General features: G+C 39.2%; 1 protein-coding gene across 9 annotated transcripts in view; it reads right to left on the minus strand.

The window, feature by feature from the left end:
* Positions 1-20,498, minus strand: part of LOC109700001 (polyphosphoinositide phosphatase) — a 328,419-nt gene that overhangs the window by 240,067 nt on the left and 67,854 nt on the right. For 7 of the 9 annotated variants that reach the window (XR_012449075.1, XR_012449073.1, XR_012449069.1 and 4 more), the window contains exons 17-22: positions 17,978-18,036; positions 15,636-15,783; positions 10,724-10,807; positions 8,656-8,851; positions 7,583-7,665; positions 4,411-4,497 (exon numbers count right to left, since the gene is read on the minus strand). Coding sequence is in view for 5 of the 9 variants with exons in the window: in XM_074077001.1 (XP_073933102.1) it covers positions 4,411-4,497; positions 7,583-7,665; positions 8,656-8,851; positions 10,724-10,807; positions 15,636-15,783; positions 17,978-18,036 (657 nt within the window). In the remaining 4 variants the exon portion in view is untranslated. The remainder of the gene's footprint in view (positions 1-4,410; positions 4,498-7,582; positions 7,666-8,655; positions 8,852-10,723; positions 10,808-15,635; positions 15,784-17,977; positions 18,037-20,498) is intronic. The other 2 variants (XM_074076997.1, XM_074076988.1) reach the window with 2 other exon arrangements.

Below are 20,498 nucleotides of genomic sequence, written 5' to 3' on the forward strand. Positions count from 1 at the left end.
AGCCTCAAACAGAGTGAGACTCCTGCTCAGAAACAAAAACAAATAAACAACTCCTGGCTTCTCATATGTCCCTGAAACCCAAGCCTTACAAATCCTACAATTAAAAATGACTCCCTTCTCCATTTCAATTCCAGTAGCTTTCTCATCCCAATGTTTCCAATAGATGTATTATTTTTCTCCCTGATTCAAAGCCATTCACATGATTTCTAGACTAATCCTTCTAAAATATGAATATAACCTATCACTCCTGTGATTAAAACATAGCTCTGAGAATAAGGGTCATGCTCTCCCACCCAGCATCTCTTCCCAACCTTGTTTCTACCTGGCCGTGTCTCTTGCCTCCTGACTACTCTTGCGTTAGACTCATGGGATTACTTATGGGCCTTGCTATGGTCTGAATGTGCTGCAGGCTCAGTCCCTGGGTGGAGGTATTAAGGTGGTGAACCCTTTAGAGATGAGGCCTGGTGGGAGGTAAGAAAGTATTTAAGAGGGATGAATACTTTTCTTGGTGAGTTTTAATCTCTCAGTTCCTATCTCACTATGACCCCTGTCTCCTCCTGCCACTGTGATGCCTCTGCCAGGAGCCCCTCACCACAACGGAGCACATACTGTGCCGTGCTCTTGAATCCTCAGAACTGTGAGCTGAATAATCATCTTCTTTATAAAGTACCTAGTCTTATGGATTTGTTACAGGTGTCTAAAGGTGGTGCATAAGACAGAGGCTCAAGACCATGCGCCCACATAAAGGGAGCACTTAAGACCTCGTGTGAGCCCATGAAAGTCCCAATGAATGGCATACTTGATACTCACCAAAATAAAACAGTCAATATACTGAATTTTAAAAATGTCATTCATTTTAGACACCTTAAAAGTAACATGCATACCTACTACTAAATTTATTGTTTCTTGTATGTAAATCTAATAAAAATAATAGTAACAATAAATTATTCCTTATATACTAAACCCTTCAGGACAGCCCCTCCCTGAGGCTTTAACAAATTTGTCTTGTTTCAATAAATTTGTCTCGCTTAACAACATCAGGTGCTATTGGCATATAGCACTCAAATGAAGAATCATTCACTTTTCTCCCTTGGCCTTGTATGTATTTGTGTTATGGTATTTTTGTTTTGACTTTCACTGTTGCTTCCTGCTACCTACTTCTCTCACATGTTTATCCCAGCTCCCAATTCCCTAGAAATAACAGGAGTGTATTTTCCAATGCCTACACTTATTTTATCTGCTATAGATCTACCACAGAAATCTCTGTCTCTCCCTGACTCCTCTCCTCCTTTTCTAATTATCTCCTCTGGATTCATTCATACATACTTTCACCAATTCAACAACAATTATAAGTGCCTAGATGCCAGGAATGGAGCCAAGTTTTAAAATTCATATGGGTCCAGAACAGGTGCATTCATATAAATCGACACTGTGACTTTTGCCCACAGTAAGAAATGCACTCTTAAGGACCAAGCAGTACACACATGCTGTACTTACACAAAAGTTTCATGAGGAAGAATTTCCCATACCACGTGCCATGCACTGGTAATTTCTATTGTATTCAGTCCAGTTCTATTTCATTTCATGTGTGCAGATCTACTAAATTAATTTCATGACCCACTAGCGGGTCAAGAATTTCACTTGAAAGAAAAAACACTGTCCTAGAATTTATGAGGGGAATTTGTGATTGGGAATATTATTATATTTTTAAAAAGCTAAAAATATCCTGGAAATGATGATGAAGGAGAAAGAGGGAAAGCCAGAGGAAGGTAAAAAAAATGAGAGGGAAGCAGAAAGACATAATCAGAGTGGTATGAATCAGGGTGGGTCAACAATCAGACAAAATACAGCTTAGGGTGTTTGGGCTGGCAGTACACACTGACTGGCTGTGGGTTTAACATTCATTTTCACGCAATGTCTTACAAGACCTTGGGTCTTCCTGTCTAGGTTTCTGTGCCCCTAGTTCAGGAGCTGCTATTCCATAAGCTTCTTGGCAGCTACTGGCAATATTTTTGATGTTTGGTGATATAAATACCTCCTGTTTGGAAAAAGAAAACTGGCATGCCTCAGCTTCAAGAAAAACTGGTAAGATGGTGAACTATCCAGAGATGATCAGTACAGATATATTATGAAAACTTCTCACCATTTTAAAATATACTAGAACCTAAAATATAAGAGAACTTCAAGAATCTCATTCAAATCAAATTTCTGTTGCTTTGGGCATAGCTTTAGAAATCTAAAAATGAGTAATTGACATTTTAAGAACCTGGTTACAGAGTTCCAATTTAAAGGGCACACACATACACACAAACCAAAAAATGCTCTTGGCAGTTGCCATGACAACATAATGCAGCGCCTACCAAGCCCTTTGTTATCCTGCTGCAGATGTGTGCAAACACATAGGTAGAAAAGATTAAGAAATTTTAGGTCTGCATGGCTTTTACCTATGCTAGGACTCAGGAAAGCAAATACTAAATATTTTAAGAAAAACAACATGTAAGTAACCACTGTAAGACTAATTATAGATGGAAGCATAAATGATGTTAAAAAAAACGAGAAATGTTTTTATTTAAGTTTCATTTCATCACTTCCTAATAAGCCATACCATACTATTTTAATGGGATGGTCAATTTGTATAATACAATTTGGTTAACAGAGTCTCTTATTTTATTTATGTATTTAAATACCTTTCGGTTTTGGCCATATCAATTTCAGCTCATTTGGGAGCCCATGCTTCCATATGTTAAATTGCTACAATGAAATTGTTTCTAAATTCATTGGAATTTATATATCTCCCAAAAAATAGAGGAATAAAAGAAAAAGTAGTGATGAGGAAAGAGAAAGAAGGGAGAAACAGCACTTTTTGGAGGTTGGGATGAAACACTGTCTCATTTTCCTTCTACTTCTCTGATTAGCATCTCAGTCTTCCTTGCAGGTTTTTCTCTCTCTATCCCAGCCTTGAACCCAAAGCCCTACAGGATTTCTGTACATAAGGCGCACTTTAGTCTTTCTTTCTTTGTAGTTTCATCCTTGACCACTGACTTTAATTATCACTCACAAGCATTTACTTCCCCAGCCCAGGCTCTCTTCTCAGTTCCACGTAAGTTGAGACAACTACCTCCTGGGACCTCCACTTTGATGATGCTTTAAAGGTGAAACAGATCCTGCTGCAGGCCTCCTTACCTTAGCATATGGCAGCTTTGAGTACATCTGTGTTGCTCCCAACACAGACTTATTCAATATCTATCTGCTAAATGAATACATGAATGAATAAATCAATCAAACAACCAAAACCTATTATACAAACCAAAAAAACCTAAAGGTCATCCTTGATAACGCCCTATTCTTCCCTTTCCAGGAGTCAGGATCCCAAGTTCTACCCATATTGTCTACTAAGTATTTCCCAAATCCATCCCATTGTCAAAATCTTCACAGCCACTGCTCGGAGACATCAGTCTTTGGATTTGCTATAATAAAAGCCTTTGAATATCAATCTGGAACACACAGATGTAGGACACAGATACATTAAGCAGTCAGGACCCTCCCATAAGTAATGTATTGACCAAACTGGTAAAGTGGGTCTCAGAAAAGGTAAGTGAGCACTTACTACATATCAGCTATGTACCAGACACTGATCTAGACACTTTGCATGTTCCACCTCACCCTATCTCACAGTCAGCAGTTTACAGAAGACACTCAACTAAGTAGGTGGCCACAGGGACCTTCTCCTGGACACAACCCTTTGGTAGGTTTATTTGAATAAGCACAGAATGGTGATGACGATGAGGATGGTAACTACTGAAAACTTATTCTGGACACGTCCGAGGCACTCTCGATTCATAATTTACATCTTACCACCCTCCTTCACAGCAGGTACTATTATGATCCCTTTTGCAGATAAGGAAACTGAGTCACATCGTACTTTAGTTATTTGCTCAAGGTAACAAATCAGAAAGTGGCATGATTTGAACCCAGTTCTGTTTATTTAAGAATTTACTAAACTACTATTTAACTTATATCATTTAACTAGTCCTAGTTATTAGGACTAGTGAGGACAAAGAGCTAGAAGAGACTAACCCATCCATATCCTCAGGGGTCTTTCATTGAACTGAGGAATCTGTCTCTAAGGTCAGAGTTGTTTCATCCTTCCCTCTGTACCCAGTGGAAGACACAGCTCATGGAAGGAAGCCTCCACACTATCTAATCCCTTATATATTTCAAGTAGTTAAGGCTGCCATCTCTTCCTCACCACCACCCCCCACCCAGAAACCCAGTTTTCCTCCAATAAGGTACCAGGAGAAGGTGCTTCAGTGCATTTACTTACACTAAATTACTTGGTGACAAGACTGGACATTTTTCTTAACACATCGCAATGCAAAGATCTTTTTAAAGGTTTAATCTAGTACTTACAATTTTATAACTCCATCTGAGTGCCTGGAACAGAGCTGCTGGCTGCCCCTGTCTTGTTTATGTTGACTCTGTCCCAGTTGAACAAATCTACAAATTACAGTGGATAAAAGTAAGCTAGGGAAGGAAAGTCTTGTAATTAATTCAGGAGCTCACACAAAATGGTGTGCTCTTTCAAGTGACAATAGTGCACTTACTTCAGAAAAGCACAGAAAAGCACCCCAGGTAACACCAGTCTTTGCCAGAATTTATAGTGGTCTTATGAAGTAGATGAGCTTCTGCTTAATATGTATGTCATAACCATGGGTATACAAATGAAATCATATGTGAGCTTTTGCATTTCTAGCAACTTAAATGTGAACCAGAACGTGAACAGAAATGTTCCAGAGGCTAGGCAGATGACTGTACAGGGCCTCACACATCTATGGGTATACTACCTAATACATGGAATGGTGGCATGGGTGGGTGTGGAGGGGTGCTTGCAGTGAAACAATGATGTGTGGGACCAGGTGGGAGAGGAGGAATCCATCTCCTGAAGCAGGGACGCTGACGAGACCCCAGGACATGGACTAGTTTCCTTAGGACCACAGACTCCAGTCCAGCCTGTACCTCTTCACCATGCTCCCAAGTATACTACAACTACTTCTAAGAGGGCCACTTTCAACCAAGATGGAGGGGCCAGCTGATGAGCACCACTGTCACATACATACCTCCTCAGAGAGGACTTGGACAGCACGATCCAGGCTTTAAGCCAAGAGCCAAAGGGATAGCACCACACCTGTCTGAAGCCCTGCCTGGGAAAATGCATTCACCATCCCCTCAGGGAGCAGTATGTAGTTTTGTTCTTATGTGCCCATGGGAGGTGACAGGATTAAAGAGCTGATTTCCTTTCCATTTTTCTACTATTTAAAACATTTTCCTTTGATGACTATGGATAATTTTACTATTTATTTTTCATAAGCCTTTTTAAAGGTCAAGAAAAGTGCTGCAAAAGCTATCAATTATGAAGTCATTATGGTGTTACAGAAAAACCTTCATGCAGATTACTTTTATCTTCAGCAAGTGACAGATTTTGATCCATCAGGGGGAAAATAATCTCACATAATATCAACTATTTGTATAGCCCTTTGAACTTCCCAAATCAAATGCACAATCACTGTCACAGTTTTTAAAAATTGTGGCAGGTGTGTGAGGCTTTATGGAAGTAACAGATAGCTTCTAGGTCTGGTCAGGAGAACAAGCTGAAGTCACTAGAAAAACCAAGGGAAGACAAAGAGAGCAGAGCTCAGTAATTAGAAGCAAACCACAAAACTGAGAACTCCTCAGGAGTCTGGAGGTGGTCAAAGCCCAATGTAGGAAAAACAGACAGGTGCATCACTTCCCTTCCCAGACTATCTGTCGTGGCCCAGGCCAGGCCAGGGCACTGTTAGTATGTGCATAAACTTCAGTGGGTAGCAGCTTCCTGGGTGCAGAGCTGGGGAGGGAGGGACTCCTGCTGGGTTAAGGCAGAATGATACAAGTTATCCCCTTGCTCTCTGGGACAAAAGTGGGTGCTAGGCAGTTCCTGACCATCCCTTGGCCATCCCTGGCAAAGCTACCCCACGGAAACTGCTATCATTTGGATCTGCAGTGTTAAAGGCTTGTTTCAGTGTTAAAGGCTTCTTTCCAGAGTGGTGATACTGGGAGGTGGTAGAAACTTTAAGAGGTGGGGCCTACTGGAAGGTTTAGGTCATTGGGGGCATGCCCTTGAAGGGGACTGGAGGAACCTGGTGTCTCTTTCTTTCTTTTTTAAATTTTGTGTCCTGGCCATAAGGTGAACAGCTAGGCTCCACCATTCATACCCTGCCATGATGTGCTACCTTGCCTCAGGCCCAAAAGCAACAGGGTGAGATGACCATGGACTGAAACCTCCAAAATTATTAGCCAAAATATAAGTTGATTATCTCAGGTATTTTGTTACAGTGATGGAAAGCTGACTAACAGAAGGTGATAGAGGCTTCCTTTGCCTATAGCAATGCCCACGGAAGACAAGAGACAAGAGAAGACAGGAGAGGAGAGATACCCCATGAAGGCCTGCTGGGGAGGAAGAACCCTAGCAGAGGCAGTGTGCCCACAGGACAGGCTACTCACAGACAGGGAAATAATGACCAGGCTCTCTGTGTTTCTCCTTCCTCAAGGCCTGTAAAGCCAGCACAGGCAGCTGAGAGGATCAAGGGAATTAAGAGGAGCATATCATCTAAAATCCTACCCAGGAAGCCCAGGATATATCTCCTGGACAAGTCACTGAATGGCTCTCCGCTCTTAGCCTATAAAGGGGTATAAGTCTCTTTTCAGCCTACTACAGAGGCGTTTAAAGAACAAACAAAACACTGCAAGATAATATACAGATGGGAGGAGGAGGTGTTGTTCTTCCCAATATCACACACAGACTCATTCTGAGATGGACTCCTTCCTCCCCTGCCATAACTGTCATTTTTCTTAGACTGCTTCCCAGGGATGTTGTGTCTGAACAAGGCTATAACTCATTCCTTAAGAAGGGAGAATTAAAGTGGGCCTCAGCAGTAGTCTGAGCCAGTAAGTCTCCAGATAGAAGTCGTGTCTGAAGCAAGAGACACTTTCTTTTTGTTTAACCTGAGCCAACACTTCAGTTCTTGACATACACTCATACACTGCAATAAGCAAAGTCGTATTAATCAGCCATGAACCCCAGATCCTTTGTCCTCCCAGGTCATATTGCTTATGAAGGCCCACTGCAACTACTACACATTTAGCTACAGAGTTCTGATAGCTGGGAGGAGTAAGTAACTGTGTGTTTGTATGTCCAGGAGTGAGGAGGGCATGGTTGAGTTCTGAATGATTGAATGCTGCTTGGCCAGGTAGTGGTGCACGTTTGAGCACCACACACACACACACAAAATTAAGCATATGGTGTCCAGGAACATATATATATATATATATACATATACACATGCATCATAAATTTTTATCATTGAGGGGCAGCATCTCAGATACTAAGCCCTTTAACTCCAAATACAAATCTTTGTTTCATATTTTGACATCTTAAATGCTACTTCCAGGTTCAAAGTAGAATTCGTTTCCTTCTATGTCACTGTTTTAATTTTTAAAGTAGATATGTGTTTCATTTCCCCTTCCTCCCAGTGTGGAAGTATGTTACCTTGAATAAATGGAGAAGTCTTCTTCTGAGAGGCCATCAGAGAGGTTAATTCCATACACTTCTTTCATAGGTTGGACCATATTCTGGGTTTTAAAAAGAAGGAATCAAAATGTTTAGACATTCAGCCTATTGATAATTTCCAAAGAGAAAGGAAATAAGCTTGGGAATTTTTCCACAAAAGCAATCACAATGTTTCCTCAACCTATTCATTAAACTTCTCAGTTAATGTCTTTTTAAAAAACTCTGATTTCCATTTCCCACTAAAAATAGCTTAGGATAAAGAAAGTCCAGATAAATAATTATATTTGCTTTTGTATAATGCTCTAGCTGGCAGAGAGTAAATATTTTTGGCTCTTTGAGTTACACCATCTCTGTTGCAACTACTCATCTCTGCTGGTATCACATAAAAGAAGCCATATATAATATGCAGACAAGTAGGCATGGCTGGTTCCAATAAAGTTTTATTTAGAAAAACAGGCAGATGACTGATCCAGCTGATCAGTCAGTTTGCCAACTCTTTGACTAATGGATTCGACTCATATATTACTACATTTTATTTGCTTTATCTATCTCCAAATGACTTTTAGCTATTTCTAGAAAGTAAAATTTCCTCAAAGCCAGATTTGGTTCTTTTGTTGTTTGATTCCATTTGTTTTCAGTATATTAGTAATATTGGATTGAATAGAGTGAATTTCTGACCAGGGCTTCTCAAAGATTCTGTGGGCCAGGCACAATGCCTGCACCCTGACAGGGTTCAGAGGGTGAGAATTAATGGACCTCAATGGATGGGCTGCTCAAACAGGTGCAGGTTGCTCTGAAAAAATTCTGAAGTGGTAAGAAGTTCACTGTTAAATAGGGGAGCAAAACCACCCATTTTAATTCAAAATGAAACCATTTTCAAAATTTATGCTAAATGCATTCAGCCAATGCAGTGATTCAAGCACCACATAGAAAATGCTGTGAGTGAGATAACATGACATTTTCATGCTCTCAGCCTTTTAACTGAGAGCAGAATTTTAAAGATCCTCCTCCAGAGCCTCAGGATGGATCATGCGAGCTTCCTACCCCCACACCTCAGTCACTTTGGCACTGTCTCCTGTGTCGGTCATCTTCACGGGGGTGGATCGCTGAGAGACAGAGCCCTCATCTTCACGGTCAGTCCCAGAGTCATCTTCAGAGCTGCTGGACACAGCCTCCTCGCTAGGGGGTGGTGGAGCACTGGCTGCTGTTTTCCGTTGCAAAATGGCTTCTTCTCTATTGCTTTTGTTCCTTTAAAAAAGATGAATACGGAAGTGAAGCATCTTTAAAATGAATTCTCAACACTCATTGTCTTTCGCTCAGTCCCAAAGCCTAAGTCCTAGTGAAATCTAACAAAATGACTTTAAGAAAGTAGTTTCTGGGTTCAAGTTGTGCTAAAGAGAAAAGTTTAATATTCTTCATATACTTACACTGGTCTTACATGTATTTAAGTACCATTATAAATTCAAAAAACAAACCACAATGTACTTGCAGAGTGCAGAAAAGTCTTTGTGTGTGTGTGTGTGTGTGTGTGTGTGTGTGTTTGTGGCACTGGGGTTTGAACTCAGGGCCTCACACTTGCTAGGCATGCACTCTATCATTTAAGCCATTCCTCTAGCTCTGGAAAAATCTTCTCACCACTTGGTTACTGTGACTTTCTTTGGTAACTGAAATTGGTATTTTCAAAATTTAGGTACAATCAGAGGACTATATGTTTGAGATACCAGTAAAATTACCTATAGATTATAAAAAGCTTCAAGAAAAAGCCAATAGCTAAATCCATATATGTTTTCCTGCCTTGTATGAATTATCAACCATAGGGTGCCAAAATAATGAGCACCTGCAGAACATAAGGTAAACTTTACACTTAGGGTGTTATTAGTCACAAATAACATTTGTTGAACATTCCCTCCAATAGTTGAGAACAGATAAGGAAGGAAAATAGGAAAAATAAAGCCCACACTTATAAAAGTTTAGGGCCAAGTTGGACAGCACTAAGAATTTCATGGTTTTTTTTTTAATTCAGAAAGTACTTTATAGCAATACACTGGGTTTTATAAAATGCTTAACACTTCGACTTTACATAAAAAAATCTCTATAAGGAACTAAAATACCATAATATTCTGATATATCCTAGGAAAGGAAAAGAACAATATTATTTGACCATGGGTTGGATACTATAGGAACCAAATTAGTTTTTGACCTACCGAAACTAAAAATTAAATTTGATAGACTTTCTGTGCAATGCATTATCACAGCTGGTCATTTACTTCTTTGTCCTGGAAACTCCATGGACTCTAAACTCCTGAGGACTTTCTTCTTTTAAATCCCTCTTAGCATCTGGTGTGGACTTAACATGAAGCTATTTAAAAGCCACAGACATGCTGTATCTGAAAAAATACCAGTACATACTCCACTGTGTAAATTACATGTAGCTAGAATCCAATTAAGATCTCATACACATTCCCAAATACAATTAAATTGGATTCTGTATCTACAATCTAGCCAGGGCTTATGGTCAGACTCTGGGAAAAATCTTATCATTGGAACTAGGCAGGTCAATGAAGAGGAAAGAGATTCTTATGCAGGACACCACTTTTTCACTCTAGTCTCTGAACACGAAGATACAAACATGGTATATTTTCTCCATATTAATAGAAATAATAAAATAACAGTATCCCCCCCAACAAATAGTGTTACAGTTATATGCAGAAAATATATTAAGTTGTCTACAAGAGTACATTTGCTTTTATGTTACTTAAGATGCCAACAAACTTAGTATAAATTTTTACCTAAGTATTTTATGTTGGGAAACAAAGAATGCTGGGTTATTTATCACATGTAAAACATAGTATCTGTTACCTGTCTTTATGTCATCTGTTATATTTTTCAATTTAAAATAATAAAATGTACCATGTTGCTGAAATTCCCATAAATTCTACTTTCAATATTGAACATTCTAATGATCCCAGTATTATAAATGAACTACCTGTAAAGATGCAATAAATGGACTCTGCTCAAATTATGTGACTTGAAGTTATTAGTTTTTTTGATGGAAATACTATTGCAAGTGCCATTGTTTTACATGAATCTTTAAACTTTCATTCTGTATGCAAATCTTACCCCAATACTGATTTTCCAGTTTCATCTGGTTTTCGCACGGTAAATGGACTTGGATCTATGCCAACAGTCTTGGGCATAAAGTCACTAGAAACAGATTAAAAAAAAGGCCACATAATACACAAATCACTGTCCATACAGATGACATTAGCTTCCACCTCAATTCACACTCACGATATTCTTCCTGTACCTCCAGAGCTACCCATGTTCTGGGGCAAATGCTCAGGGATGCTGGAGGTGACCAGAGCCATAGACCCCACGAGCCAACAGCAGTGGGTAACTTCAATGTCACCAGTGTTCACTGTGAATTTTCGATAGCTGCGAGACCCAGGAGTTTCCAATGTAAGCTCTTGTTTACAGGAACAGCATTGATATCTGAACTATGGCTAAGACATTATACCATCTGGTTACATGTCATAGTTAGTCCTCAGTTAAAATTAAACTCTTAAAAACCAATGGCCAAACACTAAGCTACTTAGTTTTATGGACAATGTTTTTATGCTCTTATCACCAAATGATGAAAACACAATATGGGCTGAAATATCACTATCTCCCTCATTGGGCTGAGTTTAATTCATTATAACCCTGTTAGAACACTTTACATAGAAACTATGTTAATTCACCAGTTACTGAGACAAGCTGAAGCTTCTTCCTCATCATGCAAGGGCCACTTTACTGATACCACAGAAGCCAGACCAAATTCCACAACAGATGTCAACAAGACAATAGTTTCATGAGTTATGCTAAGGCTCATGGCTTCTGGCAGTGATACTGCTCCCAGTGTGTGCAGAAATGCAATCAATTTAATTTTTTTCTTTCTGTTTGAATACACAGAGTTGATCCTCATCATTTTTTAAGATTATGTGTGTGGATTTGCTTGCTTGATGAAACTGATTTATAACTCCAAGTCCAAACCCATGCTTTTGTAGGCATTCACAGACATGTGGTTGCAGAGAGCAGTGAAAAATTTGAGTCACTCAGTGCTTCTGGAGGTTGAAGAAAGCGCACTTTTTTTTGTTCTCATACTGTAAGCAAGTGTTTTTTAATCTTCTATTTAGTGCTACTTTTTCACATTTTTTGTGCTTTCTCTTAGTGACTTTGCTATTTAAAATGGTCCCCAAACACATGGTGAGGTTATCTAGTGTTTCTAAGCACAAAAAATCTGTAATGGGAGATTCCAAGATGGCAACCAGAGGGAGGAAGCAGAAAGCGTGCTTCCTAAAGGAAAATCTCGGAGAGACGCTGGAGATACACCTTACAGGAAAAACCACCAAGAAGAGGTAAAACTCCGACTCCTCCACACCCCCAGCCTGCGCACAGCATCTCCACTCCACATTAAACGGAGAAATCAGGAGGGCTCTCGCGCCGCCAGATGCCAGCTCCTACCGGCTCGACAGATGTAGACCACCAGGTGAGCTAAGCGGCACGTGGTACTCCCACAAACAACCCTGGGCCAGATCAGCATAGCCCCCTGGACAGAACGACCCCCACCCAGGGAAAAAAGAGAAAAAAACCCAAACTGAATAAACAACAACAACAACAACAAAAAGACACGTAGCAAACAGGGGAGGGTGCCATGAGCACTGAAGGGTGGGGGCAGGACAATCCCTCACAGAACTTTAAATAAACAAGCCCGCCCAAGAAGGCAGGAGTGGCGGCACACACCCAGCAACCAGGAGCAGGAAAGCTTGTAAAAGTGGCTGTCGTGAGGAAAGCTTCACTGGAGAGTGGGGAAGGGTCACTTCCCACGTGAACTGTAAATAAACACTCTGGCCAGAGAAGGTGGGTGTAGCGCCATCTCCCTCAGTGTGCTTGGAGAGAAAAGAAAAAGCAAGAAAGTAGAGAGTAACATTGACTTAGGTACATACAATCAAACCTTCAAACAACTAAGACAACTAAATGACAGAATTACCACATACCTATCAGTACTAACATTTAATGTTAACGGACTTAATTCCTCCATCAAAGGGCACCATTTGACAAACTGGATTAAAAAGGAAGATCCAACAATTTGTTGCTTACAGGAGACCCATCTCACTGACAGAAATAAGCATAGGCTTAAGACGAAAGGCTGGAAGATTTACCAAGCCAATGGCAGGAGTAGCAATACTTATCTCTGACAAAGTAGACTTCAAACCTACATTGATCAAATGAGATAAAGAAGGACATTCCATACTAATAAAAGGGAAAATAGATCAAAAGGAAATAACAATTATCAACCTGTATGCACCCAATGTCAACACACCCAATTTCATCAAACATACCTTGAGGTACCTAAAAGCATATATTAACTCCAACACGGTGGTTGTGGGAGACTTTAACACCCCATTATCATCAATACATAGGTCATCCAAACAAAAAATCAATAAAGAAATCCTAGATCTAAAACATACCATAAATCAAATGGACCTAGTTGATGTCTACAGAACATTTCATCCAACTTCTACACAATATACATTCTTCTCAGCAGCCCATGGAACCTTCTCCAAAACAGATCATATCCTAAGGCACAAAGTAAGCCTCAGCAAATATAAGAAAACAGAAATTATACCATGCATTCTATCTGATCACAATGCAATAAAACTAGAACTCAACAACAAAAGTAAAGACAAAAAACATGCAAACAGCTGGAAACTGAGTAATTCATTACTTAATGAACAATGGGTCATTGGTGAAATAAAAGAGGAAATTAAAAACTTCCTGGAAGTCAATGAAAACGAAAACAAAACCTACCAGAACCTATGGACACAGAAAAGGCAGTCCTGAGAGGAAAGTTTATAGCCATGAGTGCATATACTAAAAGACTGAAAGATCTCAAATCAATGACCTAATGATACATCTCAAACACCTAGGAAAACAAGAACAAGCAAGTCCCAAAACAAATAGAAGGAGAGAAATAATAAAAATAAGAGCTGAAATCAATGAAATAGAAACCAAAAAAACCACAGAAAGAATTAATGAAACAAAAACTTGGTTCTTTGAAAAAAGAAACAAGATCAATAGACCCCTGGCAAACCTGACTAAAATGAGGAGAGAAAAAACCCAAATACGTGGACATTAGATTAAGGGCAAACACAACAAGGGGATTGGACTTTGATCCCATGATAAAGTGAGAGCATACAAGGGAGGTATGAGGATAGGTAAGACACCTAAAAAACTAGACAGCATTTGTTGCCCTCAACTCAGAGAAACTAAAGCAGACACTTTAAAGCAACTGAGGACAATAGGAGAAGGGGACCAGGAACTAGAGAAAAGGTTAGTTTGAGAAGAATTAACTTAGAAGGTAACACACATGTATAGGAAATCAATGCATGTCAACTGCCTGTGTAGCTATTTATCTCAACTAGCAAAAACCCTTGTTCCTTCCTATTATTGCTTATACTCTCTCTTCAACAAAACTAGAGATAAGGGCAAAACAGTTTCTGCCTGGTAGTGAGGGGTTGGGGGAGTAAGGGAGGTGGCGGGGGAAGTGGGGGGAAATGACCTAAACATTGTATGCACATATGAATATAATAAAAAAAGACAAAAAAAACCCAAAAAATCTGTGGTGTGTGTTCTGGTCTAAATACATGCATTAGATGAGCATCACTGAGGCATGAATTATAGTGCTGTTGGCTGTAAGTGCAATGTCAATAAGTCAACAGTATCTGTTTAGATAAGGTGTCTTAAACAGAAACATGCATAAAATGTGGTTATTTATTGACTAGTTTGATAAAAATCTAATCAGAGGTTCACAGAAACTAACACTGTATTTTCTTTTGGAACAATGGCTCAGTATTCACTAACTCAGTGCTTATAGTGACTATAAAACATAACTATCACAAATGTAATCATATCCACATAAACTCACATAATATCACAACCATATACATAATATCATTTATTCTTTTGTGAAAAATTCTAGAAGTGACAAAAATATTATTAAAATGGCTTAAATTTTAACAAGTTTAAGTGAAAAAAATCAAGCATATAAAAATCCAAACTTTTACTATCTGGACGTGATGCAAAATGTGGATTTCTTGGAAACACAATCATAGAATATATTTCTACATTTAATACAATGTTTAAGCATACTCATGTCGTGTCTGAAGAAAATGTAAAATGCAAAAATTGAGACTTTAATATAAAACGTAGTCAAGAAGTGATATGCTTTGCTCGATTTTCTTATTCTGCTCCTACCATTTTTCATAAAAGGTCTCATCAAATTCTAAAAGAGATACAGGAAAATGAAGTATGCCCAAAGATGACAGATCAGGAGAGAAAAGGTCTGGAAACTGCCTCATGTGAGTTATAAAGGAAAGAATGAAGAATATTACACTGAAAAGAAAATACGGCTTCCTCAAATATCCAGACGGCTGTCCTACAGAAGAGGAACTTGTCTTATCCTGAGCCTAATAAAAATAGTAATATCAGCTACCATTTATTAATCATTTACCCGTGCCCGTCTGTGTGTGTGTGTGTGTGTGTGTGTGTGTGTGAGAGAGAGAGAGAGAGAGAGAGAGAGAGAGGAAAATAAGGCTCAAATAAGGTTGCTAACTTTGTCAAGGTCACAGGCAGTGGCCAACAATTGATGCAGAACATCCCAGCCTTTCTAGTAGTAAAGAAATGCTTCTTCCACTAAGTCATGCTAGCTGTCAATTTCTACATTCAATGAAAAATACTGAGTTTATTCCAAATGGCAAATAGGGACTAATAATGGGGCAGAGACTTCAACTTATCAAAGGAGAGAAATTAACTTTACTAATAAAAGAAGGGCCACCTCTTGAAGTAGCAGGCTTCCATCACAGTATGTATTTAAGCATAATGAAGATCCACCTGTGATCAGCCTTGCAGAATGGATTTCAGGTAAAGTAAAACATGAACCAGAGAAACTATAGTCTTCAAATACTTACAGCTCAGAGAACTCAAAACATACCGTGCTGAGCTTGTCATAGCCAAGCAAAAGGTATCATCAAAGCTGCTCAGTTCATATGGCCGGAAGAACTCATTGTGGATATCAATCTCTTCTTCATATCTGTGAAATTTCTTCACTACCAACTTCTTTAAGTTTGCAGCACAGATAACTAAGAGAGATACTGTCTGTTAATCAAAAACACCTTTAAGGAATGCAAATCAAAACCACAATAAGATTCCACCTCACCCCTGTTAGAACAGCTATCATCAAAAATACTACCAACAACAGATGTTGGTGAGGATATGGGGAAAAAGGAACCCTCGTACACTGCTGGTAGGAATGCAAACTAGTACAACCACTCTGGAAAACAATATGGAGGCTTCTTAAAAAACTAAACATAGATCTGCCATATGATCCAGCAATACCACTCCTGGGGATATACCCAAAGGAATGCGACACAGGTTACTCCAGAGGCACCTGCACACCCATGTTTATTGCAGCACTATTCACAATAGCCAAGTTATGGAAACAGCCAAGATGCCCCACTACTGATGAATGGATTAAGAAAATGCAGTATTTATACACAATGGAATTTTATGGAGCCATGAAGAAGAATGAAATCTTATCATTGGCAAGTAAATGGATGGAACTGGAGAACATCATCCTGAGAGAGGTCAGCCAGGCTCAGAGACCAAAAATTGTATATTCTTCCTCATATGCGGACTTTAGATCTAGGGCAAATGCAGCAATGTTGTTGGACTTGGGTCACACACTAAGGGGAGGGCACATATGGGAGGAATGGGGATAGGTAGGAAACGCAAAACTTGAAAGTGTTTGATGTCCCCACTTCAGAGGAGCTACTACAGTAACCTTAAAATGACAGAGGCCATGATGGGACGGTGACCAGGAAGTAGTGAAGAGGTCTGGTAGAGATGAATCAGTTCGGGTTGTAACACACATGTGCATGGAAGCAATGCTACGAATCTCTCTGTATAGCTATCCTTATCTCAACTAGCAAAAATACTATGTCTTTCTTATTATTGCTTATGTCTTCTCTTCAACAAAATTGGAGAAAAGGGCAGAACAGGTTCTGCCTGGAAGCAAGGCGGGTGGGGGGAAGAGGGAAGGGGCGGGGGGCATGATGGAGAAATGACCCAAACAATGTATGCACATATGAATAAATGAATAAAAAATAAAATAAAACAGAACATATTAAAAAGCCCTTTAAATTATTCAGTAGACATTTATGTAATACCAACTGTGCTCACACTGCACTGAACAAGGTTCACTCTCCTGTCCCTGGCACTTACACATTTGGAAAATAAATGAAATGTGTAAACAGAAGACACAATTGAAAGATGTGACCAGCTCAAACGTGGCAGGAGGGTCCCTGGAGGTCCAGGGTGGGAGCAGGGAATTATTTTAGAAATCAAATTACTCAGTTCTTTAAATTCTTTTTTACTCTTAAATACCCCCTGCAGTATAGCTGAAAAACATGCAGCTACTTCATTAAATTTTTGTTTATACTCAAGTCCTGTTAATGGTCACTGCTGGAGAGTAAAAATCCTTTCCTTTTACCCAGAACAACCAAACCTTCTTAGGAATATGCCCAGAGTTTTAAGTTACAAATACTTTCAAAATGAATTAGTAATTTATTAAGAACTAAAAATCCCTTGCAATCTATTACCACCTTCCCCACCCAAAGTCGGGATACCAAACCATGAGTTGACGGAGTCCTTGATTGGAGTGTTCCAGGTTAGCTAGGTACTCTTTTACCAATGGAGAGTTGCTTTGCCTGTGGTCAGGGCACCTAGTAACAAAGTCAGGACTGAACTATATCGAAATTTGGGAAGTTATTTAAATTTTGAAACATCATTATAATGTACAGTACATTTGAGGTATTCCTGTAATATAATTTTTTTGTCTGACAAATTGTTAAAATGTAGTTTCAATGTGACTAAAATGTGCACAAATTTGTATCTCTGTTCATTTCTTAGCTATGGGGAAAAGTTTAATTTCTCTGTGTGAAAGGGTCCTCACTTCTTCCCTATTTCCCCTAAATACATAGAAATACAATCAGTACTAGCTGAAAATGATGAATTGGTATATCACCTAAATATTTGAGAGACATGCCTAATAATGTAAGCTGCAATACAAGATATGGGCCTTCAAAGATAAAGAGAAGAATACCACAATCCCTGCCCTTTCAGAAGCCAAGGGATTTTACAATCTCCTGCTTACTAAAATAGCAGCATAATGATGAGTAGCTATTTATTTCTTTCTAATAAAATATGCTTCAGGTTCATCTAGGCATAATTCCAAGATATGTTAGTGTGAAAACTATAAGAGAACCAGTTACGTACCTTCATCATAAGGCAATGGTAAATGCTTTATCACCTCTGGTGTCCACCAGTAAGTGTAGCTGCAAAATTAAAAAAAAAAAGGGTAAGATGGACCAAATTAAAATGCTGGTTTCTACAGTTCATTGGATAAAAAGAGTTGTATGATTTACGGTTAAGATGCTGCCTCCTGTTTCAAAGGGGTTTTTTTCCCTTTCTCTCTCTCTTAAAAACATGTCTGCCAAGCTTTTGACACAGTAGGTCTTCAATATGTGAATTTCTTTCCCAACCCCTTTCTTGTTTTAACTCTGTCACAGACTTCAATGCCATGAATATACCTGAGAGTCAACATGCTCTGATGTTACTTTTAGCTAAAGGATGATTTGGATATACTAAGCCAACCCTCGGAGCTCACTTCTCCCAGGAACTGTGCTGCCAGGTGAGCAGTGCAACCTTGATTCCCTTGCACCTGGCTATCCAAGAGTTAGATTACTTTTCTGCTCTACTACATGTTTAACATCTCAGTGTGAAACTAATTAAATAGTTCAGCAAAATCATTAAGGAATGTGTTGGATAGTCCCAATGAACACACTCCCTTAGGCAATAGCCCTGTTCATCTTGAACTGTAAATATTTTCTATTTGATTATAGAGGCCAGTCAGGGTAAGGATAGGGAAATGGAGCTCTCTGGGTTTCTGCTGGAAGACCATCTACTACAAGCAGGGAACATGAAAGAACCTTGAGCCACCTTTTCTCTAAATACTGGATTTAATTCTAAATCAAATTCTGATGAAATAGATATTTAGGGGGACAGTGCTATGTCAAAGTTCATGAGAACTAGGAAGTGCAATAATGTGAAGTAGTGTATCAAAAATTTAAAAACCTAGATTTCTAAGAGTTTAAGCATATGGCCAAAAACACTAAAAGAGAATTTAATATACGAGAAACTTATAAAAATAAAATGCTAAAATTATGATCATGAATAATTCCAATTATAAAGAAATGGAGGAGCCTCCAAATTAAACTGTAACTCTCCCAGAGGTGGCAAGTGGAATCCACAGTAAGAATGATGAAGAGAGGACCAGGAAGCCAAATGAAGTAGGGCAGGAACAGTGCTCTGACAGCAGGATAGGCTTCTGAAGTTATGTTTTAGAGCAGTGCTTGTCAAAATCCATTGTGCAGCAGAGTCACTTGGAGATCTTATTAAAAGGCAGATTCTCAGTCAGTAGTCGGGGCCCGAGATTCCATATTTATGACAAGCTCCTGGGTGATGCTGAATTCAGGACTGGTTCTCAAACTGCCTTTTAAATAGCAAGATTTCAAAGCATGAAAGGAAAGGGTCAGTAGTCTGCTTGCAGAGAATTCATTCAATTATTCAGCATTTATTAAGCACCTACTCTGTGTCAGACACTGATCTATGGGTTGGAAGTGCCATGTTGAAAATGACAGAGAAAGCAGAGCTACTTCAGTCCAGTATTGTTTCTACTCTCACCAGTCATGACAACTTTCATGCTTGAAAGAAAAACACAAGATAAAAGGAAACTATACATGGCCCAAGAGGCAGACGGAAGCATGAGTATCTCTCTAAAAGCAGGCAAGTGTCCTGGTGCAACTGAGATCAATAATCATTAAGGAACAGTGATGAATGGAACTGCACTGGAAACGGGCAAATGCAGTTGTGATGCTCAAGAGTGAGAGGGTAACAGATTCCAAAAACCATACATCAATGAGGGTGATGCCAACCCCAGCAAGACAGTGGAATCAAGTGGTAAGACACTGATGTGCTGGGAGTGACCTAGAAAGATGACTGGTGAATTTTATGAATTCACATATATTAAGATAGAAGCAACACCAGATAAATTCCATCTTCTTTCCTATTGAAGAATCAGATGAACAGGTGAGGGCTATGAAAAAAGGCAGGAGCTAACTGTTAGAAGGTTGGTTGTGTGTCTATGTGTGTGAATTAGTGTAATTTTGATTCTGTAATAATCTGGGCAGAAGAAGAAAGCAGAAAAAGTATCAGCTAGTACATGTGGATTTCCCTAAAGAATAGTGCCTGTGGGCTAGGGTTGTGGTACAGTACTTGCCTAGAAAACATGAGGCCTGGGTTCAATTCCCAGTACCAGCAAAAATAAATAATAAAAAGAATGCTGCTTGCAATTAGCTGATTAGGAGCAGTGAATAATATATACAATGTGTTTTAACTCAGAATGTACTATGCAGAGAAAAAAAGTAAGTGATAATCTTGTATTAGTGATTTGAGATCAAACCACAAACTTTAAACATACATTACCAAACTGCACTTCCCTAATCAATATAAAGCGATTTAGCAATACTTTTGGAAAGTCCAAGTCCTCTGAGTGAGTCTCAGAAGCAAAGAAGCCCATAAGAAATACTTGCCTTGGGGAGGAAGGGTGAGACAGGACAAGGGCAAGCTTCGTTACCTCCATGACCTCTATCAAGAGCATTTACTCAGGACAGAAACCTGCTTTGGGACTAATGTTCAGAACACTAAGTCAGATTCTTTTCTCTTTTTTTTAGTTCCT

This window comes from Castor canadensis, chromosome 1, assembly GCF_047511655.1.
Source record: "Castor canadensis chromosome 1, mCasCan1.hap1v2, whole genome shotgun sequence".
In the NCBI taxonomy this organism is placed as follows: domain Eukaryota; kingdom Metazoa; phylum Chordata; class Mammalia; order Rodentia; family Castoridae; genus Castor; species Castor canadensis.